This window comes from Bos javanicus, chromosome 16 (genome assembly GCF_032452875.1).
Source record: "Bos javanicus breed banteng chromosome 16, ARS-OSU_banteng_1.0, whole genome shotgun sequence".
In the NCBI taxonomy this organism is placed as follows: Eukaryota; Metazoa; Chordata; class Mammalia; order Artiodactyla; family Bovidae; genus Bos; species Bos javanicus.
In genome coordinates, this window is record NC_083883.1 from 42310955 (window position 1) to 42337482 (window position 26528).

Here is a 26528-nt window from a genome sequence, read left to right on the forward strand (position 1 = left end):
CCCTTCGTCCCCATAGATAAGTGCTTGGCTTCCCAGAGCTGCTCTGAGGGCTGCTCAAGCCAAGCACATGGGTTCTGACAAGTTATCCATCCTTTCCATCCCTGTTGCTCTCTGCTGTCAGTTCCATCCCCTGTCTGGCCTGGGGTTCTGGCTGCTATGGGAAGTGGAACAGACCCAAGGAAGGAGTTTGGCAACAGGCAGCCTTAGATTCCAGTCCAGGAAGGGGCAGGGAATTATTACAAGCTAAGCTGGGAACATGGTAATGGAGTGCTCCAGGGAACTCCCTGGCGGTCCAGTGGTTGGGACTCAGCACTCTGACTGCCAAGGGCTGGGGTTTGATCTTTGGTCAGAGAACTAAGATCCCACAGACCGCATGGCCCAGCCAAAAAAAAAAGGAAAAGAAAAATTTTTTTTCCTTCAATTGAAAAATTAAAAAAAAAAAAAAACACAGATTTTAAAAAGAGATGAGCCCCAAACACAGAAAGATGGAATCAAAAAGACACAGGAGCCAGCTTGAAGGGGCCCTCACTGGCCTCACCCGGGACAATTTGAACATCAAATTAAGTAACAACGACAGCAGACTAAGAAAGGAATCACACATCCAGACAGACAAACATACAGAAACAGAGGAAAGGCTGATGATGCACTGGTTATTCACAGAGCCTCAAAGTACCTCCCCTCCCCTTAGCGATGACCACAGAGGAAATAGGACTGCATGGTGGAGAAGGCTGGCAGACACCCGCTCATCCAGGGCTTGTGGTGAACATGCAGGGGAAGGGACAAAGGGAAACCTGGCGGGAGTGAGGATGGGGCAGATACCTCACTCCAGAGTCAGGCAAACCCGGGCTGAGGGGCAGCCACAGAATCACTGGTACAGTCTTCCAAAATGGCAAGGTCATGACCAGGAGGGAGAAACTCAGACTAGAGGGGACAAAGACACGGTGGCCAAATGCAACAGGAGAGGCTGGACTGCATTCAAAGTATTATTATCAATGTTCGAAGAAACCAGACTGGGGTCTGAGACCTAGCTGGTGGAGATACAGCAAAGCGAATTCTCTGATGTTGATGATTTCCCTGCGGCTGTATGAAATACACACTCAGGTATTCAGGGGTAAAAACGCATGAAGTCAGTAACTTACTCTCAAATAGTTCAGGAAAAATACGTTCACCGTACCTTTCTGTTTGTTTGAAGTTGTTTCAAAACAAAGCAATGTTTCCAACTTAAAACTGCCTGAAGTAACAGATAAAGTAATGATGACAGTGTCTTTTTAAATGAAGGGTTAAGAGACTTTCAGCCAGTGTTTTTCAACCAGTAGAGACGTTTCCCCTCCAGGGCACATGTGGCAGTACCTGGAGACACTGCTGGCTGTCACAGATGGAGGTGCTGCTAGTATCTGGTGGGTCTACAGACCAGGACTGCCTGGCATCCTGTAACACACAGGACAATCCCCACAGCAAAGGAAGATCCCGGGCAGGTGTCAACAGTGCCAGGGTACCCTTTAAGCAAAAATCTAGCCAGCACCACCAACAAAATCCTGGTCGGTCGTACTGCTCATTAACCAAGTGGCCTTAGACAAGCTTCTTCATCTTCCCATGCCTCAGCTTTCTCATCTGAGAAATGGGTATAAGAGGCCTCTGGGAGGAATAAGATGAGAACACACGTGTACTTATGGAGATGCCTGCCCCCGAGGACACACGCCACCAAGTCAGATCCACCTGCTAAATCCACAAGCCCGGATCACTGCTAACCACACCTGGGCTCCCTGAGCCCTGGAGTTCTGAGACCAGGGGGACTGAGGCCAGATTATTCCCACTCAGCTTGAGCTGGTCAGAAAGCTTGGGAGGGCCACTTGCCGGACCCAGCACAGGGCCACTAGGAAGTGCAGGGCGGATACACAAAGGAACGGACAAGTGCAGAAAGACTCCTGCACCCCTCCAGCTCCCACTGCACCCACCCTGCTCAGTCCACCCACATTTTGCATCCTTCGTCACCTCCTTCCCTGGGAACCAGACCCCCAAGGACCCATCGGAAGCCAGTGCGCCAGAAATGGCACCAAACAGGGTGGACACCACTGAGCCCCAGGCTCAGTTCCTGGTAAGTCTGACTTTTTAAGAGAAGGTGCTTTTTGTCTTTTCTCTCTTTCTCTCTCTCTCTCTTTTTTTTTTTTGTATGTGTGTGACAAAACTGCTATCATGGAGGTTTGAAGAAAAAAATAAACTGACAGCAATGGAAACTCTAATACTAGAAAAATGTCAAGAAAGCAAACGCAGGTTTCAATGAGACACTGAGCCTGACAGCTCATGGAAAAAGGCTTGAAACTGTCAAAACACAAAAAGCCCCCTTGCGAAGAGAACACAAGCACCTGCTTGTGAAACTCACCAAACCCAAAACACGCCTCACACACTGTGTTCAGGGGCCCAAGTCAGAAGCCAGGCTAGGGCAAAGCTTTCCGTGGGGCCTGGGGACGTGGGGGGCGAGGAGGTCTGAGTTGACCGCTGGGTGTCAGGCTGGGCACTGGGTGGTGGACAGCCCATGGCGGGGGGTGGGGTGGGGAGGAAGAGGGTAAAGGACTGAGACCTCTGCCAATGAGGCCTGCCGGCTCCAGGACCAGTTCCTGAGTCTGGCTATGGCAACTACAGACAGCGTGGCCATGGGTCTCATCTCTTCATTACGAAATGAAGAGCATCACCCATTTCCCGTGGGGCTTCTGGGTCTGTGAGACCGTCATAGGACACTGCCTTGAAACCAGAAAGGAAGCTCAAACCGTTTGTGTTTGCTCCTTCCCCTGTGGTCAGGGCCCATACACAGCAGGTGCTCAATCAATGCTTGTGGCATGTTGAGGAGGACCTTGTCCTGCCTTGAAAGATGTAACCCAGGGGAGAAGAGATACTTGGCACACGATGGCTGGCGTCGCCCCTCCAGCCCCCTGCCAGGTGAGAGCTGAGTCTGCTGCCTGGAATGGGTGGGGCATGGAAGGCTGCCTAGAAGAGGTGGTCTGGAGGCTGGCCAGGGATCAGAGAGAAGAGTTCAGATCAACCGAGAACTCAGGAAGGCCTGGACTCCTGGTGAGAAAAAAGGCCCCAGACACAGGGGAGCTGTCAGCAAACAGCAGCCACAATCTGCGAATGCTGACTGCGCGCAGGCTCTGCACACAGCGCTCAACAAGCCCCGCCACAATGGACCCACACACCCACTCTCTGAATTAGACCCCACCTCCTAGGCAGCGCTAGTGCTAAAGAACCCAGCTGCCAATGCAGGAGATAGAAGAGACATGGGTTCAATCCCTGGGTCAGGAAGACCTCCTGGAGGGAGGGTATGGCAATCCACTCCAGCATTCTTTCCTGGAGAAGCCCATGGACAGAGGAGCCTGGCAGTTCATAGGATCACAAAGAGTCGGACACGACTGAGTGACTTGGTACAGATGAGGAAACTGAGACACAGAGGAATTAAGTAATTCACCCAGTCATGTAGCTCATAGTGCAGAATCAGACTCTAGCCCTGTTAGCCTGCTCCCTCTACCCCAACCCCTACACCCTGGGCACCAGCAGGAGGGAAAGGGCGGGGGAAATGACAAGGAGGCTGGGAAGGAGGGACAGAGAGAAGAGAGGAAGGGAAGGCCTCTCCTGAGGGCACGGCCAAGGAGAGAACGAAGGACAAGGTGAGTTTTTGAAGCTTTGGGCCCAGACCACATCCGACGCTGAAGGGAACATGTCACAGTTTCCACCCACATTATATTCCCATCACATACGAGGTTGCACAGAAAGGAGGGACAGCTTGTGGGAACCCCCACACACAGAGGGAGCCCCAAGGGAGTTCTGGCCCACCGTGCAGAGCTGCGGTGTAGCCACGCACAGCCCTTTGGACCCCTGGACACTCACCCACAGGCTCCAGCGTGGGCCGGAAGGTCTGGACTGGGTAGCACAGATGCAGCTCTGAAATGACAGCAGCAGGAGGACTGGGGTGCCAGCCTCAGAGGGTCTCAGCGGGCAGGACGGGAAAAGTACCCAGGCCAGGCTAGCACAGGGCCCCCTGCCCTCCCAGGGCCCCAAGGATACAGGCACTTACTCTGTCCAATCCACTTCCTGCAGGCCCTCCGGTGGCACAGGACGAAGGAGCTGAAGCTGACGACTACCACCAGCATCAGAATCACCCAGAAGAGCACAGGTCCTGGAACACAGAGGTGCCCTGCATTCGCACCCTGACATCCTGGCAGGGAGCCAGGGGCCCTACAGCAACCACACAGCACAGCCCTCACCCCGGCCTGCTTCCTCCTTCTGGACACAGACTCCACTGTTGCTGACAGGACCTGGTCCTTTCCCAAGCCAGAAGAGAAACCCAGATCCTATCTGTAGCTATCTGGTCCAGCCCTCACCCACCTGTCCTTTCTTGTCTGGCTCTGGGAAGCCCATGGGGGAGCTAAAGAGTTGAAGAATGCACAAACCCTTGCTAGTGGGGGAGAAATGGAGAGTCAAGGAGGCAGAATGAAGAGGGAATTGAGGTCCAGTAGGATGACATCAGGGGACTGGGGAGGAAGGCGTGTGTGAGGCCCAGTCCCGGGCGGCTGGCAGGCAGAGCAACCGAGAGGGTGAAGTTAGGAGTCTGGCACAACTCCCAGCCCCTCCTCTAGACTGGAAACTCCACGAGGGCAGGCACATCTACTCCGCACATAAGCACGCTCAGCAAGTGCTCCTTGAATGAGGAGTCAACAGCCCTATGCCATGGGCACCATGACCATCTCCATTTTACAATGGAGGGAAGCTGATGTTTGCAAAGATTAACAGGCCCAAGGTCACCCAGAGGGTAGGAATCATAGCTCAGGCCAGGCCAGCGCAACTCCAGAGCCCACGCTGTTAACCACTATCTGGATGTATTTCATTATCTCTTAGTACTTGCCTCTTTTTTTTTTTTTGCCCCTTTGTCACTTATGAAAATCAACATATAGTTATTATTTTTTTAAATCCATGTTTAGGTGCTAAAAAAGTAGCATGTACCCAATAGCTTCCCTGGTGGCTCGGTGGTAAAGAATCCACCTGCCAATGCAGGAGACACTGATTCTGTCCCTGGGTCAGGGAAGATCCTTTGGAGAAGGAAATGGCTACCCACTCCAGGATCCTTGCCCGCTAAGAATGACTTAGCGAACGAACAGTAACAACACGTACGAGATAAGTGCTTCTCAGACATTCCTGTGCCTATGAATCTCCGGGGGACCATGTTAAAATGCAGAGTCTGATTCAGTTGGCTGGGGGAGACTTGTAATTTATTTTTCTAACAAGTTGCTAAACTGCCAAATCCAGGACCTCGCGGAGGGCTGCTGGCTGAGAACTACCGCCGCCTAGTGTCCAACACTAGAACTGCAAGTCCTTAAAATCGCATGCCGGGAGCCGGTAATGCCCCTGTATAGCACTCTCTGCTTACTGCCCTTTGGGTATACGCTGTTACAACGTTAAAAGGTGAGTAAGCTGAAGCTCAAAGGAAGTAAAAAACTAGTCAAGATCATGAGGTAGTGGTGGTTTAGTCACTCAGTCGTGTCCGACTCTTGTGGCCCCATGGACTGTATGTAGCCCGCCAGGCTCTTCTGTCCATGGAATTTTCCAGGCAAGAATACTGGAGTGGGTTGCCATTTCCTTTTCCAGGGCATCTTCCTGACCCAAGGATTGAACCTGCATCTCCTGCACTGCAGGCGGATTCTTTACCACTGAGCCACCAGGGAAGCCCAGTCAAGGTCATGAGATTAGTCGCCAAATATTTCATGAGTAGCAATTACGGGCCGTGGAGAAGAAGCTGAGAATAAAATCCCTGCTCAGAAGAATCAAGGAATAATCTGTAGCAAGTGACAGAGCCACAGCTCCAGATCAAGAAGCCAAAGACCTGGGGTCAACTTTGTTCCCAGGACTTCCCAAGCCCCACCTCCCCCACCAAGTGACGCTGTTGCCCAGTGAGAAGCCTCCCTCTTTGTGGTCCCCAGGGAGGAAGGCCCTGCTTCATGGGGGTGATCATTACCTGAAACCAGAGCCGGCTTTCCCGTGGAGGAGAAGGAGATGGGAGCACTGGTTGAGCCTGGGGTGTCCTCCCAGGCGTGGGTGACACCCCCTCCATGCTCCTTACCAGTCAAGGAGTCAGCCAGGGAGACCAAGGAGGGGGTGGGGCTGCAGAGAGAGAGGCCAGAGGTAAGATGGACGGCTGAGATGGAAACAGAGGTCTGAGACCCCAGCTCCTCTGCCAACAGTGTCCGCCAGGCACTTCGAGGGCAGGGCCTGGGTTTCTAGGCCTTCTGGCCTTCCACGGTGCCAGCACAGACATAGACTCACATTCTCCAAAATGACCTGCGGGCGTGGCCTAAAGGTCCAGCCCAAGCCCCACTGCCATCCCTAGCCGGCTGCCCCCACCCCCAGGCCCAAGGGGCCCAAGGAGTCACCTGGCAGGCGCCTCACGGTCCTCCGGGCTGGTGCTGCAGTCAGGAGGGCTCCCTGGTGGAAGTGGCTCATAGGTGGTGCCTGTCTCAGCCATACCTGCAGGGAGTGGGTTAGAAACAGTGGCAAGGATGGTTACCAAAGGGAAAAGCGGGGAGGGAGGGATAAACTGGGAAATGGGATTAACAGATATACACACTATTATATGTAAAAGAGATAAATAACAGGGACCTACTGTATAGCAAGGAGCTATATTTAATATCTTGTAAATCAACCATACTTCAAATTTTTAAATTAAATTAAAAAAAAAAAATCAGTGCCAAAGAGCCTGACGCATCAGGACTGCTGACTTCCAGGGAGGCAGCACCGTGGGGCCGGAAGGACACGGCAGCCGGGCAGACCCAAGTCTGTGTCCTGGCTGTCTCCTTGCTTCCTCCCTCTCTGCTCCCTTCCCTCCATGCAACAACTCTTTACTGAGCACCTGCTGCGTGCTGGGAATTGGGACAGAGCTGTGAGAAAAACAGAAAAGATTTGCACCCTTGGAGGCCAATCGGCTGGTGGGGTTCATAGACTCGGTGTCACATGAAGGCAGGTGGGGTCCCTGTAATGGCAGGCTCGATCTCGTCTCACTAGGGAGGCTTCCCTGAGGAGGGAGGTGCTAGGATGTGAGTGGGAGCGGGAGTTTCTAAGCAGAGGAAACAAAAGGTGGGGAAGCCCTGGAGATGGGAGGGAGGAGATGGAGTCATCAAAGAAGCAGAAATGACCCCAGTGCCCATTGGATGGTAAAATGTAGTATCTCTGAATGCTGGAATACTGTATGGCAATAAAAGAAATGAATTACTAACACAGCTGGGAGCTTCCCTGGTAGCTCAGACAATGAAGAATCTGCCTGCAATGCAGGAGACCCAGGTTCGATCTCTGGGTCGGGAAGATCCCCTGGAGAAGAGACTGACTACCCACTCCAGTATTCTTCCCTAGAGAATCCCATGGACAGAGGAGTCTGGCAAGCTACAGTCCATGGGGTGGCAAAGAGTCGGACACCACGGAGTGCCTAAGCGTGTTAATACAGCTATAACATGGATGAACTTCAAAAGCTCAGTGAAAGAAGCCAGACACAGAAGAATACATTTTATGGAAATATCCCCAAAAACTTAATCTAGAGTAACAGAAAGTAATTTCCAGGCCAGAATACTGGAGTGGGTTGCCATTCCTTTCTACAGGGGATCTTCCTGACCCAGGGATCGAACCCACATCTCTCAAGCTTCCTGCATTGGCAGGCGGGTTTTTTTACCACTAGCACCACCTGGGTAGCTATGAGTATTTGTGTACAAGCCTTTGCAAAAACATAATTTCACTTCACTTGAGTACCTAGGAAGGGGAAGGCTGTGTCACTGTGCTGACAGAATGCATTTGAGGAGCAGTTCAAGCACAGTCACTTCTGATGTGACCCAGCCACCCCTTCTCACAGACGGAGAGAACCACAGAGCCCGAACTCAAACCAGAAATCAGGGCTCCTGAGTCCCAGCCTTGAGCACTTTTCATGGGACCACATTGCTTCCTACTGGGGACTGAGCATTTTCTTACAAGTTTATGATTAACTACTTTACTAGGGCAGAAGGAAATGGCCCATATTTGAAGTAGGTCCAGGCTGGCTACTAGCCCTCTCCACTCCTACGTTCCTGACGGGGGGGTGGGGGGCACCCCTTCCCTTAAGTGATACAAAGCAAACCCCCCACCTACCCATGCTTCTCTTATAAAAAGCTCTCATTATGCCTCTCAGTTTTTTTCTGATTTTAACATTTTGAAGAGAAAGTAAGGCCAGGATTAATTTTCTTCTTGGATTAGTAGGGTCCTGAGGACCTGCCTCTTAAGAAACCTATATGCAGGTCAGGAAGCAACAGTTAGAACTGGACATGGAACAACAGACTGGTTCCAAATAGGAAAAGGAGTACGTCAAGGCTGCATATTGTCACCCTGCTTATTTAACTTCTATGCAGATTACATCATGAGAAACGCTGGACTGGAAGAAGCACAAACTGGAATCAAGATTGCCTGGAGAAATATCAATAACCTCAGATATGCAGATGACACCACCTTTATGGCAGAAAGTGAAGAACTAAAGAGCTTCTTGATGAGAGTGAAAGAGGAGAGTGAAAAAGTTGGCTTAAAACTCAACATTCAGAAAACTAAGATCATGGCATCTGGTCCCATCATTTCATGGGAAATAGATGGGGAAACAGTGGAAACAGTGGCAGACTTTATTTTTGGGGGCTCCAAAATCACTGCAGATGGTGACTGCAGCCATGAAATTAAAAGACGCTTACTTCTTGGAAGGAAAGTTATGACCAACCTAGATAGCATATTGAAAAGCAGAGACGTTACTTTGCCAACAAAGGTCCATCTAGTCAAGGCTATGGTTTTTCCAGTGGTCATATATGGATGTGAGAGTTGGACTGTGAAGAAAGTTGAGCACTGAAGAATTGATGCTTTTGAACTGTGGTGTTGGAGAAGGCTCTTGAGAGTCCCTTGGACTGCAAGGAGATCCAACCAATCCATCCTAAAGGAGATCAGTCCTGGGTGTTCATTGGAAGGACAGATGTTGAAGCTGGAGCTCCAGTACTTTGGCCACCTCACGCAAAGAGCTGACTCATTGGAAAAGACCCTGATGCTGGGAGGGATTGGGGGCAGGAGGAGAAGGGGACGACAGAGGATGAGATAGCTGGATGGCATCACCGATTCGATGGACATAGTTTGGGTAAACTCCGGGAGTTGGTGATGGACACGGAGGCCTGGCGTGCTGCGATTCGTGGGGTCACAAAGAGTCGGACACGACTGAGCGACTGAACTGAACTGAGGAACCCTCCGCTTTTTGGAGGTTTTCACATAGACAGTAGGAGGTGGCAGGGAGGTTCAAGAGGGAGGGGGCGTACCTATATGACCAATTCATGTTGATACATGGCAGAAACTTCCCTGGTAGCTCAGACGGAAAAGCATCCACCTGCAATGCAGGAGACCCAGGTTCGATCCCTGGGTCAGGAACATCCACTGGAGAAGAAAATGGCAACCCACTCCAGTATCCTTGCCTGGAAAATCCCATGGACAGAGAAGCCTGGCGGGCCACAGTCTGTGGGGTTGCAAAGAGTCGGACACGACTGAGTGACTGACACACGCACACACATACACACACACACACACGGCAGAAACCAACACAATATTGTAAAGCAATTAAAAATCAGCAAATTGGGACTTCCCTAGTAGCTCAGTGGTAAAGAATCTGCCTGCCAATGCGGAGACACGGGTTGGATCCCTGATCCGGGAGGATTCCACATGCTGCGAAGCAAATAAGCCCATGCACCATAACTATTGAGCCTGTGCTATACAGCCCACGAGTCACAACTACTGAAGCCCACGCACCATAGAGCCGGTGCTCTGCAACAAGAGAAGCCACTGCAGTAAGCCCACATGCCGCGACTAGAGAGTAGCCCCCACTCACCGCAGCTAGGGGAAAAGCCCTTGCAGCGACAAAGACCCAGCACAGCCAAAAATAAATAAACAGAATTATTTCTTTTAAAAAAAATAAATTAAAAAACATTGAAAAAAAAAAAGACACTGTGTCTTTCCATGCAGTCACCAGACTATTACCTGAATTAGTTGAAGCCCGGAGACCTTGGGCTATGAGGCAAATAATGCAATTGTTATGATAATTTCTACTTGTATCTGAGATGTCCTGGGGATTCAGTGAGAGTTGACTTGGAGAGGACTGGAGGAGCTCTTTTGCTCAAGAACACTAACTGTAGCTACACCCAGGAAGCAATGGAAACAGTGACAGCCTTTATTTTCTTGGGTTTCAAAATCACTGCAACTGGTGACTGCAGCCATGAAATTAAAAGACGCTTGCTACTTGGAAGAAAAGCTACAACAAACCTAGACAGCATGTTAAAAAGCAGAGATATCACTTTGCCAATAAAGCTCCATCTAGTCAAAGCTATGGTTTCTCCAGTAGCAGTCATGTATGGATGGGAGAGTTGGACCATAAAGAAGCCTGAGTGCTGAAGAATTGATGCTTTTGAACTGTGCTGTTGGAGAAGACTCTTGAGAGTCCCTTGGACTTCAAGGAGATCCAACCAGTCAATCCTTAAGGAAGTCAGTCCTGAATATTCATTGTAAGGACTGATGCTGAAGCTGAAGCTCCAATACTTTGGCCACCTGATGCAAAGAGTTGACTCATTGGAAAAGACCCTGATGCTGGGAAAGATTGAAGGCAGGAGGAGAAGGGAGAGACAGAGGCTGAGATGGTTGGATGGCATCACCGACTCAAAGGACATGAGTTTGAGCAAACTCTGGGAGATGGTGATGGAAAGCCTGGTGTGCTGCAGTCCATGGGGTTGCATAGAGTTGGACACGACTTGAGTGACTGACTGAACAACACCACCACCCAGTTAGCACCCTCTGACCTCCCTTCAAGGCAGCCTCCCTTCTAAGGCAACCTGCAACAGAACCCAGAAATAGAAATGCTGTCCTTCCTCTAAGCAGAGAAATTGGGCCCAGCACTCCTGGGTGCCTCTCATCCCTTCTCTGTATGTATTTACCATAACCTCGCCGTAACCTTCCTCCTTCCTCCATGAGTTAGTTACTGATTCTCCCCTTTTTTCCTCCTTTGGATCTGAAGGTCAACAGAAGACATCATTTAGCCCCTACTTAATCTGCCTGTGTTCTCTGGAAAAGGCTCACTGGAAAGTGGGGCTGGGGGTAGGGAGAAGGAGCAGGAAGGAACATGCCTGCTCTTAGACCCACTTAGAAACTTAAAAAAAAGATATTGTTGGGGTACTCTTTCTGCCCCCTTCTTATGCCTATGTCAGAAGCTTTCTCTATCTCCTTTATACTTTAATAAAACTTTATTACACAAAAGCTCTGAGCGATCAAGCCTTGGCTCTGGCCCCGGGTTGAATTCTTCTCCTCCGGGGGCCAAGAATCCCGGTGTATTCATGTGATTGAACAACAACCTTTCATCCTGGGGGCTCGTCCGGGATCCTTCAGGACAAGATGGGAGCTAACAATTCCAGCCTCACTCCTTTGAACTGTATCCTGAAAAACTGGGATAGATTTGATCCCCAGGGCTTAAAGAAGACACACCTGGTCTTCCTATGTGATACTGCATGGCCATGCTCGGGAGGATCTAAAGGATAAACTGCTGGGTCTGTGGAGTGCTCCCCTCTTTGTCAGTGGAAGGCTTCCCGTGGTGGACATCCCCATTTCAAGGAAAAGACTTTCTCCAAGTCTGTGAATACCTTCGACAACAATCACATGTGATGCCTCTTCTTCATCTGATGACATCTACCAACCCTAAAATGGACTGGTGCAACACTTTGTACTTTAACTATGGACATAATGTGACTTTTAGTTTTGATTCTGATTGTTTTGTTCTTGCTGTTTGCTCCCTGCATCTGTAACTGTATAACTGGATTTGTTTCTAGCCGCATGAAAGCTTTTAAGTTACAAATGGTTGCTCAAACTCCTGCTACTGCTGTAGCTTCCTCCAGCTACTATTTGGGGCCCCTGGATCAGATATCCTCAATATGAGGATTAGGAGAATATGTTGCCTCACCAATTTAGGGACAACGCCCCTTGTCAGCTCGGAAGTAGTTATGGACTGAGAACGACGCCCCTTTTCCCTAGGCAACATAATTCTCCTAAAAGAAAAGGGGGAATGAGAGAGTCAGTTCCTAGGCAGGTTGATAGGGAGTCTAGGGGTCCCCAAGGAGAGAGGGGTCTGGAATTCTCAAGGAGGAAAAAAGGACAAACTTTTTTTCTTTCTCCACATTCCTTAGGATTATATAACAATAATGTATCCTGCCTAAGGACAGTCTTTGGATTCAACCTTCTGTTATTTTAAAATGTTAATTATGGGAGTAGACCTGGTCTTTACAAGGATGTATCTTGCCTGAGGACAGTGTTATCTTAAAACGTAAATTATGGGAGTAGGTCTGATGAGGTCTTTACAACCTCCAGACATTCTTTGGATTATATAACCTCATTGTTAACACTAGCAAGCGGGTACTCTTTCTGCCCCCTTCTGATGCCTATGTCAGAAGCTTTCTCTATCTCCTTTATACTTTAATAAAACTTTATTACACACACAAAAAAAGATATTGTTTATCAGACTTAAATACTTCTCTTTAAATCCAAACCTGATCCTTGGGCCATTTAAAGGAGAACGGTCTTAGCATCAAGGTCAAATGGAATCTGTCCCCATACACCCAGAAACGGCTTAAAATTAGATGAAATTTTCATCTTCATACTTGAGCTGCACATTTTTTGTCAGCTTTTTACTTTCCCTAGAGTTTTCAATTGCCTTTTTTCTTTTCTGTTGATGAAAGAATAATGTGCCTTTACCATATCCTCAAGTTGTTCAGCTCTACTACTCATGAAATTGACCGCCATTCTAACTTCTATTCCTGCAGACGATTCACTGCCACCCCTCACTTTCCTGCTCTGATGAGGCTCAATCAGATGCTGTCATGTCTTTAGCACCGGTGTCATTCTGGGACTTCCCTTCTTTGCTCTCCTGGGATGCAGCCACTGTTTTCTAGATTTCATGGCTTTTCTTTTTGCCCCTCATTTAACCGGATTACATCTTCAAGTAACTTTCTAAGAAAGGATACATGGGGTTGTGGGGAAGCAGACTGCCCTTTTATGTCTGAAAATGCCTCTCTTGTTTTTGCCATGCTGTGTGGCTTGCAGAATCTTAATTCCCTGACCAGGGATTGAACTTGGGCTCCTTCAGTGAAAGCTTTGAGTCCAAAGCAACTGAACCACCAGGGAATTCCATGAAAATATTTTTAATCTGCTTTCAAACATAATTGCATTTAAGCTAAAAAATTCTCTGGTCAACTAGGAAGGAGCTGGTGTGGTCCAGTGGAGAGTACTTGGGGGTGACTCAGGATCTCTGTGTCCCAGCTCTACCTCTGGCTCTACCCATGGTTCCCTCCACCCGTAAAAAGAGGTGGCTGGGTCAGATCACAGGTGGCCAGCTTTGATCTGACCCGAAAAGACATTCTGTGTAGGCCAGCACAATGACCCAGGCATCCCTCTCCTAGGTATTTACCCATGAAATGAAAATGCATGTCCACACAAAAACCCATACATGAACATTTGTAGCTGCTTTATTCATAGTAGCCCTAAACTGGAAACAAGCAAAATGTCCATCAGCTGGTGGATGGATAAATAAATGGTGGTACATCTTTAGTTCAGGCTTCCCAGGTGGTGCTGGTGGTAAAGCATCTGCCTGCCAATGCAGGAAGACACAAGAGACGCAGCTTTTATCTCTGAGTTGGGAAGATCCCCTGGAGAAGGAAATGACGACCCACTCCAGTATTCTTGCCTATAAAATCTCACGGATAAAGGAGTCTGGCAGGCTACAGTCCATGGACTCGCAGAGTCGGATGTAACTAGGCATGCACGTGTGTGTATCCATTATGTCTAGGTGTGGTACTCTTCATTCATCCTGCTTTGCTCTTGGTAGGTCACTTCAATCTAAGTCCCATCGTGAGGTTGCCAAGAGACTGCCTACTCTGGAAGGATGACCGGGTCAGGGCACCACCACATGTCCCCATCCACAGGCCCTGGAAATAGACTCTCTAGCAAGAACAAGAGAAAGCAAAGGCAGTCAAGAAACACCTCGTTTCTTCTGCAGTGGTCCTCTTGTGCCCTCTACTGTCGTATACTAGAATCACATGCACAAGGAGAAAATGTGTGAAGAGACTAATCTCTTATTGCATAGCAAGGTTCATAGGTGAATTGGGGCCTGAGAGGCAAGATTGGTAACACTTTCTAAAAGTCATTTCTTGTCTTCTACTTTCTTACTGTTCCTTCTTCATTGCCTTCTGTTATCACTCTGTGGTTGTAACTTCTCGAATTTTTCTGTGGACACTAATTATTTTCTCTTCCATTCCTGGGTTCATCATTGCTTCATTGGTAGTAAGTTTTTCTGTTTGTGTATCCTGTTATTTTCCTTCACGCTGCTGTTTTTCCTTATAAGTCGGAAGATCTATACTTCTCATTCATATTTATAAAAAGAATAGCGCTGAACATTCCAGCAGCAGGTGGGGTTTCTTCGACTCTGCTATTAGTATGTCCTTTTCACCACGGGTCTCTTCTCTCAGCAGGAGGCCTGCCTGGGAACTCTGGGGTCATGGGTGGGGAGTGTGAGTTGCAAGGCTTTCACTCAGGGTGACTGGGCAGGAATAGCCTACTGACAGGGTGTACTTCCAAAGACACAAGCAGAGAGGGCTTAGCACCAGAGTGGCCAATACCTAGTTATCGCCAGATAGTCCTTCAGTGTTGTTAGACAAAAATTTGACCATTTTCACCAGGATATAAAAACTCAGGCACCATCTCTCAGACCGGTCAGAGCCCATGGTATATCATTGCTGCGTGTTTTGTCATTGTTGTTACATTCATTTATTTTTTAGATTGCACTTTGGCTGGTTGGTTTTGCATTGTTGGTGGTTTAGTTGCTGCTGCTGCTAAGTCGCTTCAGTCGTGTCCGACTCTGTGCGATCCCATAGACAGCAGCCCACCAGGCTCCGCCGTCCCTGGGATTCTCCAGGCAAGAACACCGGAGTGGGTTGCCATTTCCTTCTCCAATGCATGAAAGTGAAAAGTGAAAGTGAAGTCGCTCAGTCGTGTCCGACTCTTAGTGACCCCATGGACTGCAGCCCCACCAGGCTCCTCCATCCATGGGATTTTCTTATCCAACTCTTGTCACCCCATGGGCTTAGCCTGCCAGGGTCCTCTGCCCGTGGAATTCTCCAGGCAAGAACACTGGAGTTGGTTGCCAGTTTATTCTCCAGGGGATCTTCCCGACCCAAGAATCATAGCTGGGTCTCCTGCTTTGCAGGCAGATTGTTACACATTTTTAATTTTTATGTTGGAGATGAAGTTGCAGCTTACTGCACTTTCTAATTCTCTGCTGCACCCCTATCCTTCATTTTACTTACCTGGTCTGAGCCCAGAGCCTCCCTGGGGGGTCTTATGAGCAGGTTACCCTCACTTTTCTGCCAGCCTCAAGGAGTGAATTCTGCGGTGGGTTTTCCTCTACTTGGGTTACATTTGTTACCACCCTGCCATCTGTTTTCCACCTTCTAAAAAGTCCTTGAACTCTCTCATCTGCTGATGAACTCTTTTTTGTTTGTTATTTTGTCTGCTGTCGAGGGTTTATACTTTTTCTCACTTTGGCAAATGTCCACCATTTGAATTGGAAGCTTCCTCATAAGCTTTATATTGATCTATCTTGAGTCAATAAAACAACCTTGCAAGCAAGTCAAGATTTTACCAGCCCAATAATTTCAAAGAGAAGAATAACAAAACTTTTAAATAATTTAAAACAATGATTAGAAACTCTTGCCAAAATGCCAAGTTTGGATTCTTTACCATTTCCTGGATCTAACTATTCAAAGAGAAACCATAGCCCAAATCTGACCTAGTTAATAGCTAGAAATGAAGGTCCTTTGTTGGTTGGAGGAGGGGAGAGGCACAGCTGTAGAGAAACAGAGCTCAGCCCCTTGGTTGGGGATGTGAACCGCTTACCCTGGAGCTTGGTGACCATCCCTGGTGGGCAGTTGGGGCGGGTGACGCACCGGGCACAGGAATTGGTGACTGGTGTGGCGCAGAACATGCCAGGTTGACACTCACAGACTCGGGAAGAGTTCCATGTGCAAGGTGTCTTCTCCACGAGGCCATCTGGGGGACAGAGAAGGGTCCTGAGGAAGAACTGGAATGAAGAGGGCAGGAATCCAGAGAACCCCCGGAGGGCAGAGACGGATTTGCCCAGGAACACATGCTTATTCGATTATTCTGTTGAGCAGATCTTTTGGTGCAGAAAGTAACTATGCTGAATGAAAGAAGTTGGACCCAAAAAAGGTGTATATAAGGACTCCCCTGGCAGTCTAATGGTTAGGACTCCGTGCTTCCACTGCAGGGGGCACAGGTTCGATCCCTGCTCAGAGAACTGAGATCCTGCATGCCGTTCAGTGCAGCCAAAAAAAAAAAAAAGAGTCTATGCTCTATAATTCTGTTTCTAGAAAAAGCCAGAAAATGCAAACTCTTTCATAGTGACAGCATACCAAATGCCTGGGAATGGGAGTAGGGGCAGGGAATGGAGGGAGGGATGGTAAGGAGCTTAAGGAACCTTTTGGGAGGTGGACAGACAGTTCATTATCTTGATTGTGGTGATGGTTTCACAGCCACACACATCTCAAGATTTATCAAACTGCACACTTTAAACATGTGACTGTTATTGTATGTCAACTGTATCTATCTATCTGTATCTAGTATGTCAACTGTATTTATTGTATGTATCTGTATCTAGCAATTTACTACAAAGATGAATCAAGACTGGCCATGACTTGATAATTCTTTAAAATTGGGTGATAGTTCATAACCACTTCTGATTCTCTCTACTTCTGAGGATGTTTGAAAATTCTAATGATGAAAAGTGGGGTTTTCTCCAAAATAAAAAGAAATCGTTAGTGGTTTTATAAAATACAAATGTTATAATGCATTATACATGTTTAGGGATATTCTGCATGCTTTATTAACGGGTGAAAATAGAATTACTGTATCAGTGGGTTAGATAAGTGCAATTTGCTCAATAAAGACACTGGTGGGATACTTAGAGGTTTAGAAGCCCTGCATGATAAAGACAAGGGACTGCACTGTTGATTATAACATTGTATTAACACAACCAAGCCTGTTCAAGGCAGTGTTTCTAGCACTTTATCCAGATTAACTCAGTTAAACTATTTAACTCTCAGAACACCTCTCTGAAAGAGGTCTCTTATAATGCCCATTTTACCGATGAGGAAAGAGGCCCAGAGAGGTTAAGAAACTTGCTTGAGTTTATAAGCTCCCAAGCACTAGAGCCAAGATTTGACCCCAGGCACTTGGGCTCTACTCCACGGCCTCGCAGGGCTTCATTTACGCAATTTGAAGGAATTCTGGGGCCCAGAGTCATCTCTTTATTTCCTCATCTGACACAGCAGCTGTGATAGATTATATTTTTTCCAGGAATGGCCACAGCAATAGCTCGCAGTCTGTCTGCTCTTCAAGAGCTTGGCCACTTACTCATCCAAAAACTCGACTTTTTTCCCCTTCCATGACTCCAGGGGGAACCTGTCCCCCTGCCTTCAGAGGCAGAATGCAGTGGAAGTTACGCCATGTAATTTCTGAAAGTCTGTTAGTTGCTCAGTTGTGTCTGACTCTCTGCAACTCCATGGACTCTAGCTTGCCAGGCTTCTTTGTCCATGGGATACTCCAGGCAAGAATACTGGAGTGGGTTGCCATTCCTTCTCTGGGGGATCTTCCCAACCCAGAGAGGAACCCGGGTCTCCTGCATTGCAGATAGATTCTCTACCTTCTGAGTAACTTCTGAAGCTGGGTCATAAAAATGAGTATGGTATCTATTCTACTACCAACTCATCTTTGGGTTCAGCACCCAAAGGAAGCCCAAATAGCAGCCAACATGGAAAGAATCTGAGGGCGTCGACCCCAGACCCATGAACGAAGAAGGTGCAGATGATTCCAGCTCTCAAGCTTCAGCTTTTCCAACTGAAACCTCAGACCTCATGGAGCAGACACCAGCTGGCCCTCTGGGGTCACATCTGAATTCTGACCCACAGACTCCACGACTACAATGAATGGTTTGCTTTTTGCCACTCAGATTTGAGAAAATTTGCTCTGTGGCCTTAGTAAACAGAACAGTGACCTCCAATGACCACAAACAGAATGTCCTTTCCCCCACATGGCCTCCCCTGACTCCAGTCCATGTTGCTGCAGAGACAGAATCACACCTCCCCCTGGTGGTGGAGGCTGTCTTGGGCTGGGGCTACAGCCATGGCAGTCTGGGACCTGGGCAGCTGCATGGACTTCACAGGGCGGCTGGAGGTGCTGCAGGCAGCTGGCCGCAGGGAGAACACCAGCACTCAGTCTCTAAGGGCTTGTACAGTGGTGCTCTGAGAGGCAGTGGAGAGGCAGTGGAGTGAGTGATGAGCCCAGAACCTGGTAGCAGGTGCCCTAGGTTCAAATCCTGGCCCTGCCATTTGTGAGGGCTTGTGGCCCTGGAAGTCCCCTGACTTCCCCAAGCCCCAGTTTCCTCTTCTGTAAAATGGGGGCAATCTCAATCCGGGCGTCATAGGATAGGTACAAAAAATAATGAGACAAGCTTGAAACAGGTAGCTGATTAACAAATGCTTCCTTGCAAGACAGAGTGAGTGAATGGAAACTCTCTGAAAGGGGGTCACGGCTATCAAAACCCACAATCATCAGTGGGAGTCACTAGAAGCCAATTGCTCAAAAAATGCCAGTGAAGTGAACCAGGCTCCCGAGGACTGAGCATCCAAGATCCAACTCAGGGCTCCCACCCCCAGATTCTTGGCCTCTCCTTCCAAGACCATCCCTGCTCTCTGGAAGAGGCCCCAGGAGGAGAGACACGGCCCTTACCTCCTGAACACGTCACACAGGCCTTGCAGCGACCGTCCCTGTCCAGGTAGTAGTCGTGGTTACACTGCTTCCTGCAGTCAGCAGACCCCCGAGGGCACGGGGGCTGCAGGGTCAGCCCTGGGAAAAGAAGCAAAGAAGCTCCAGGCCAAGTCTTGTTGGCGGAGGCCTCACCCTCACCCTATCCCACCCTCCATCACTGAAGCCCCCCAACTCCATGACCAGCTCCCAAACTCTGCACATGTCAAGTAGTCCTCCAGAGGGAGTCCTCAGGCTCAGAGAGGGAAGGGATGTGTCTAACGCCACACAGGAAAAGAGCACTAACTGCCCCCAAAATGACCCTTCTATTTCTGGCCCCTCCCCTTTGCCAGAGTCCTCTCCCCAGTCTCATTGCTCTGTCACTGTCCAGCTCAAAACTTTGGTAGCCACTCTCTCTTTGAGTTCAACAAGGATACAAGGACGCCTACCATCACAACTTCTATTCAGTTTGGTCGCATAGATCATAGGCAGTGCAATGAGGCAAGAAAAAGAATCAAAAGGAGCAAGGTTAGAAAGGAAGACATCAAGCACTTATGGACAGATGATACCACGGACTGCACAGAGCATCTGGAGAGTTTGTAGATACATTATCAGAAGGAATAAGTGATTTTAGCAAGATAGTTGGATATAACGTCACTATATCAAAATCAATTGAATGTTTATATATTTGCACTGAACCACAGAAATTGCTGTTTAGATAGGACAGAAATAATCAAATATTGGCATTTCACACAGTTCAAACTAGTACTAACAATAAAAAAGTTAGCACATGAAGTATTGAAAAAAGATATCATTTGTATTATCAACAAAAATACCAAAGATGTAGAAATCTAACAAAAAGATGTAAATATCTCTACACAAATCATAATAAAACATTATTGGGAGAATTTAAAGAAGACCCAAATGGGTAGAGGGATAAATTAGGCTATTGGGATTAACGTACACACATGACTACATATAAAACAGATAATCCTACCCATACAAATATGGACCCTTGATTTACAACAAAGATGGCATGTAAAACAGTGAGGAAAGGACAACTGATTTGATAAATGGTGTGGATTCAACTGGATATTCATAGGGACACTTTAAACAAAGTCAAAACAGTAATGACCTTAGGAAATAAATGTAGGATGATGTTGAGACCTCAGTGGAGGAAAAGCCTTGCGGAGCAGAACATGAGAAGCACTAGTCATAAAGGAAAAGATGGATCAATTTGACTACACTGAAATTAAAAACACCTCTTCATCAAAAGACACCATAAAGAGGATGAGAAGGCAAGCCCCAGCGTGGGAGAAGAGATTTTAAACACAACTATAAGACAAAGGGCTCAAACCCAGAATTATAAGAAGTCCTAGAGATCAATTCAAAAAAGCAAAGAGAAATGAAAACATATTCATCAAAGACTTGTTTTTCATTATTCACTACAGCCAAAAAGGAGAAACCACCCAAATATCCAAAAACTGTTAAACAAAGTGTAATATTCTTATACATTCACGTACAATGGAAGACTATTGGGTAATAAACAGGAGTGAATGGGGACCCTAATCTGTTGCCATGGGAACTAGAGGCGGGCATCATATTGATACCTGCAGAGACGGGCCTGCTCTGCTGCCCCAGCATGCCTCAGTGTCTGGTACCCAAACCAGGAAACAAGTGAGTCCTTCCATTCTCTACTCTGGCCCCTGAAGGTCTCAGTCCCAGAAGGCCTTGAGATCTTCTCCCCATACTGGCTCAGTGACTGTTTGCCCCGACCACCCCACACACCGTACTCCACCCATTGGACACCACTGCCCTGGAGACTGCCCCTGGCTCCTCTGGAGAGCTTACCTGGATCTGGATTGAGTTTCACCACGAAGGAGCTGGAGTTGGGAGTCATTTTAGAAGCATCTTCTGGGGCGAGGGGGATGTCCCCTCCAAGAAGCATGGTCCTGGCACCAGGGCTTGCTGGGGAGGTCAGGGTGGGCTTGGCCTGGGGGATGGTGCCACTGGGAAGGAAGCCAGAGATGGGACTGGCAATTCTTCTGATGGTGCAGGGGGAATCTGTGCTTAGGGATGGCCGTTTCTATAGAGAAGGGGCCCCCAGACTCTGCCCACAGCCTCTGGCAGGCCCTCTGTCAGATCCTGGGAGCAAGAGCTGTGTTTTCTTGTCCTTCTGGGTCTCCTGTGTGCTCAGGGCAGGCTGGGCACACAGTAGGGCCTCAATGACCTTTCTGCTCAGCAAAGAGGCCCCTTGGATTCCTGACACCCTGGACTGACCCCCACCCACATCCCCAGCCCACAATGCCCTGGGTCTCCTATCAGGTGGGACAGCCCCACACAAGGGTCAGCTGGATAGCGCGGGGCTGAGAGTCACCTGGTGGGGCCCTTGCAGTCCTGCGGGCTGGCGCTGCAGTTGGGGCTGGCCCCTGGGGGAGCCGGCTCACAGACGGTGTCCCTCTGTGCTGTGCCTGCAGGGAGGACAGCGATGCCTTCAGCTTTGGTGCTGAGGAGCCAGAGACTCCAGGAGCAGACCTCTTGCCACCACAACCCAGGGAAACACAGCGGCCATCTGATCTTTGTGCCTGCCCAGCAGCCATTCACCTTTGGGGTAAAGTAGCCCAGTTTTCCCGGGAGAATTACACTTCCCAATTTCAGTGTCTGTGGTAAGGAGCTGGGACAGACTGACCACCCCACTCCCACTTCCAGGAACAGCCATGGGACAGGCTGCACCAATCAATCCATCCCATTCCTGTGGCCATGATGGGCTGGGTCAGGGGTGGGCACATGACCCAAGCCATGTCTATGAGAAGCAACATCAAGGTTTTGTTTTTGTTGTTGAGAATAAGGGAAGGAGAAGCAGATTTTCCACTGGAGTTGAGTAGAGAGCAAATTTGGAGCTGCTGGTAGATATTTTACAGGAAAAACAACACACAGAGGGGTAGAGATAAGAGACGGAGAAAAGACAGAGCTCCTGGATCCAGCCATACCTGAAGTTCCGCAAAGAAAAATTTCAATTACATGAACCAAATAATTTGTGACTTGCAAACCGAAGAGTTCTGAAGAATACTGGGTGGAAGCACAGTGGAGAAGAAAACAGAGTGCTTTCAATCAAGTGGACCTGAGTTTGAGCGTTTTGGTGGCAGTGGCTATGAGCGAGGCTGACTCATCTCATCTACCTGCACTGTGGTGGGGTGACAAGAATTGAGCGTTCAACGTTGAACTAGATATTCCCTGCTCTGTGATCGTAAGCAATTACCGGCCATCTCTGAACCTCAATTTCCTCACTTGTAAAATGGGGCTAATACAGCCTTATGGAGTCTGGAGAATTTCAGAGGAGAAAGTCAGTACAAGGTCTTAGGGTAAGACTGAGCTATAAGCTCCACCTGAGGCAGAAATTACTTTCCATTCTATAGCTGGAGAGACTGAGGCCCTGAGAGTTACTCGGTGGGAACTCTCACAGAGGAATCGAGCCAGGGTTTGGCAGCCAAAGGATGGAGTGCTTTACAAGTAGTGCTATTCAATAAAATATGTGGATCACAAGTCACCATTTTAAATTTTCCAGTAGCCACATTTTGGATAGTAAAGAACAAACAAGTGAAATTAAGCAATACATTTAACCCAATATATCTAAAATATGAACTTTCCCAATGGCTTGGCAGATAAAGAATCTGCCTGCCAATACAGGAGATGCAGGCTTGATCCCTGGCTCAGGAAGATCCCCTGGAGGAGGAAATGGCAACCTGTTCCAGTATTCTTGCTTGAAAAATCCCATGGACGGAGGAGCCTGGAGGGCTGCGGTCCAAAGGGTCACAAAGAGTCGGACACAAATTATGCCAATAGATAATCAACATAAATTGCTTCTGCTGCTAAGTCACTTCAGTCGTATCCGACTCTGTGTGACCCCATAGACGGCAGCCCACCAGGCTCCCCGTCCCTGGGATTCTCCAGGCAAGAACACTGGAGTGGGTTGCCATTTCCTTCTCCAATGCATGAAAGTGGAAAGTGAAAGTGAAGTCGCTCAGTCGTGTCCGACCCTCAGCGACCCCATGGACTGCAGCCTTCCAGGCTCCTCCAGCCATGGGATTTTCCAGGCAAGAGTACGTTAATCCTAAAGGAAATCAACCCTGAATATTCATTGGAAGGACTGATGCTGAAGCTGAAGCTCTAATACTTTGGCCACCAGATGTGAGGAGCCAACTCACTGGAAAAGACCTTGATGCTGGGAAAGACTGAGGGCAGGAGAAGAGGGCAGATGATATGGTTGGATGGCATCATCGACACAATGGACATGTGTTTGAGCAGACTCCGGAAGATAGTGAAGGACAGGGAAGCCTGGCGTGCTGCAGTTTATGGGGTTGCAGAGTCGGACACGACTGAGAGACTGAACAAAAATCAACATAAGAAATAACGAAATGTATACTTTCTGTGTACTAAGTATTTGAAATCCAGCGCATATTCTATACTGACAGCCCATCTCAAGTGACTGGCCACATTTTAAGTGCTCAGTGACCACAGATGGCCAGTGGTACGGCTTTGGGCAGCGGTCTGCGGGGGCAGGAAAGAGAGGCCTCTGGCGCCACCGTGTGGCAGATGTAGGAATGCCGTCGAGAGAGCCAGAGCTGGTCCACAGGCAGCAGCAACAGAACTCACAGCAGCTTTTCTTAGGGAAGAGCTTCTAAGCAACAAAAGCCTCCATGCGAGGCCTTCCAGTTACACTTCCTCATTTACAGAAGGTGAGACCGAGGCCCAGAGAGGGCTGGGAATACACCCCACAGATGCAAAGCTGTACAAAATCCCAGGTATCTGATGCCCAGTTCAGAACCCTTTCCCAGGTGGCACTAGTTGCCATTGCAGAAGACACAGGAGATGCGGGTTCGATCCCTGGGTTGGGAAGATCCCCTGGAGAAGGGAACAGCTCCGCACTCCAGTATTCTTGCCTGAAGAATCCCATGGACAGAGGAGCCTGGGAGGCTACGGTCCATAGGGTCGCACAGAGTCAGACAGGACTGAAGTGACTTGGCATGCATACCTGCACCTCTCCTACCTGCAGGTGGCAGGCTTCTGAGGATCTGTCTACTGAGGGTTCTGCATGAGCAGGGTGAATCCAACCAGATTTGAACTCCACCCACCCCCAGCTCTGATCTCCCCGTCACATCAGTCGACAGACATCTCTGAAGAGCAGATGCCGCGCCTCATGGGGAGATGACTGTGAATGTGCTGGGCATGGTCCTGGCCCTCACGAAGCTACTGGGAGAGAGGGAGAAGAGCACTGACCACACTGAGACAGAGGCCAGTGTTCGCATCTGTGTTGGGAAGGAGACGTGATCTGTGAGAGGTCAGGAGGTGATGTCTGGACGGACACCTGAAGGCAGAGTTGAGTTCACTGGGTGAACAGGGAAGGAAGGGTGTCCCACCCTTCGCATGTGCGAAGGCCTGGTAGAGGAAGAAGCATGGCACATCCATGGACCAAAACGGGGAAACCAGCTCTGATCTTCTGGGAAACGCCAGGACAGAAACTTCAGGTTTCTTTCTTGCTTATCAAGCATCAGAGAATTTCTGCCCCGAGCCTCAAGCCAACCCAAGACCTCCTCCAGCCAGGGCAGTGCCTGGAACTCTTTCTGAGCCTGGCACCTGAGGTGCAGGGAAGGGACCACATGGGCCTCTGGGTGCATCCTCGGCATCATCATGATAGGAGATGTCTTCTGTCCCTCAGGAAGGAGGAGGTGGGAGGTCGGGGTGGGGGGGGTGTGGCATCAGCACAGATCGTGGTCCTGGGAGGTGGGGATACTCACCCTGCAACTTGACAACCATCCCTTCTGGGCAGACAGAGTGGCGGATGCAGCGGGCACAGGAGTTGACCACTGATGTGCCACAGAACATGCCGGCCCGGCACTCACAGACACGGGAGGAGTTCCTTGAGCACGGCTTCTTCTCCACGAGGTCTAAGGGACACAGAGAAAAGTCACTGGGGACTCAAAGAGGGTGAGGGAAGGGACCCAGAAAGCACCATGGACAGTCCAGCACATGAGGGAAGACACTGCTGTGGTCTTTTGCTGGGCAGGGCAGCTGGCATGCCCCGCTCTTCCTTCCAGACTGTTCCTGAGATGAGGGCAAGAAGGCTGCATGAGGTAGCCTCCACCTCCTAGCCCACATCCCTGGAGATCACAAAAATGATATTAAAAATAAATGAATATCCCAATATTAAAATAGGCAAAAAAGACAGGGCGGGATATTACATGCATATTTCAAAGTGAAAGCAGCCAATTGGAAAGGCTACCTACTGTGACTCTAACTACATGACATTTGTGAAAAGACAAAACTAGGGAGACAGTAAAAAGATCAGTGGTTGTCAGTGTTTGGTCGGGGTGGGAGAGGGGAAGATGAATGGGCAGAGCACCAAGGATTTTTAGGGCAGTGAAACTATTTTGTATGCTACTGCAACCATGGATAGATGACATTATAAGTTTGTCAAAAATTAGAATCTACAATGCAAAGAGTGAACCCCAATGTAAGCTATGAACTTCAGTTAATAATGCACCAACATTGGTGCATCAGTTGTAACGATGTACCACACTAACGCAAGGTGTTAATAACACTGGGGAGTAGTGGGAAATCTCTGTACTTCTTGTTCAGTTTTTCTATAAATTGAAAACTAAAAAAAAAACAAACAAGTCTATTAAATTTTTTTCAATGGGCAAAGGAATGGAGAATACCCTTCCCCTAGAAGATACACAAGTGGCCAGAAAGCGCATAAGAAGATGCTCAACGTCACGAGTCATCAGATCCATCCATTAGTCATCAAACCAAAACCACAAGGACAGACCACACTGTATCCACCAGGACAACAGAATATACATGTCAGACAGTGACACTAGCGGGTAAGGATATGGAGAAATTGGAATCCTTTTAGAATACTAGTGGGAATATAAAGTAGGACAGAGCTGTGGAAAGGAGTCTGGCAATTCCTCAAGAAGTTAAATATAGATTTATCATATGATCCAGCAATTCTACTCCTAGATACATACCAAAGACAACTGAAAACATATGTCCATTCAAAAACTTGTCTGTGGATGTTCATACTAACATTATTCATACTAGCCAAGAAGTAGAAACAACTCAATATTCATCAACTGATACACAGATAAAGAAAATGTGCTATAGCCATATAATAAAATATTATTCAGTCATAAAAAAGGAATGATGTACTGATACACACTACAAATGGATAAACCTTGAAAACACTACATAAAGTGAAATAAGCTAGACACTAAAAGCCACAAACCGCATGATTCCAGTTACATGGAATGTCTAGAGTAGGCAAATCCATGGAGACAGACAGTTGATTAGTGATTGCCAGGAGATGGAAGGAGGGGAGAATTAGGAGCTAAGGGGTTTCTTTTTTTATTGAAATAAAGCTGATATACAATATTATATGTTTTAGGGATACAACATAGTGATTCACAATTTTGAAAAGATATAATCCATTTATGGTTATCACAAAGGAATTCTCTGGGGGGAGGGAATGTTCTGGAAATAGTGGTAGTGGTTGCACATTGTGAATATAAAACCACAGCACCATACACTTTAAATAATGAGTTTTA

The 26528-nt window shown here is 48.2% G+C and overlaps 1 protein-coding gene across 1 annotated transcript in view; it reads right to left on the reverse strand.

Annotated features, from left to right (window-relative positions):
• TNFRSF8 (TNF receptor superfamily member 8) overlaps positions 1-26528 on the reverse strand; it is a 76192-nt gene that overhangs the window by 14606 nt on the left and 35058 nt on the right. The window contains exons 4-12 of the mRNA XM_061382679.1: positions 24720-24869; positions 21302-21395; positions 20776-20933; positions 18910-19026; positions 16000-16152; positions 6417-6510; positions 6002-6147; positions 4067-4168; positions 3880-3933 (exon numbers count right to left, since the gene is read on the reverse strand). Coding sequence (XP_061238663.1) covers positions 3880-3933; positions 4067-4168; positions 6002-6147; positions 6417-6510; positions 16000-16152; positions 18910-19026; positions 20776-20933; positions 21302-21395; positions 24720-24869 — 1068 coding nt within the window. The remainder of the gene's footprint in view (positions 1-3879; positions 3934-4066; positions 4169-6001; positions 6148-6416; positions 6511-15999; positions 16153-18909; positions 19027-20775; positions 20934-21301; positions 21396-24719; positions 24870-26528) is intronic.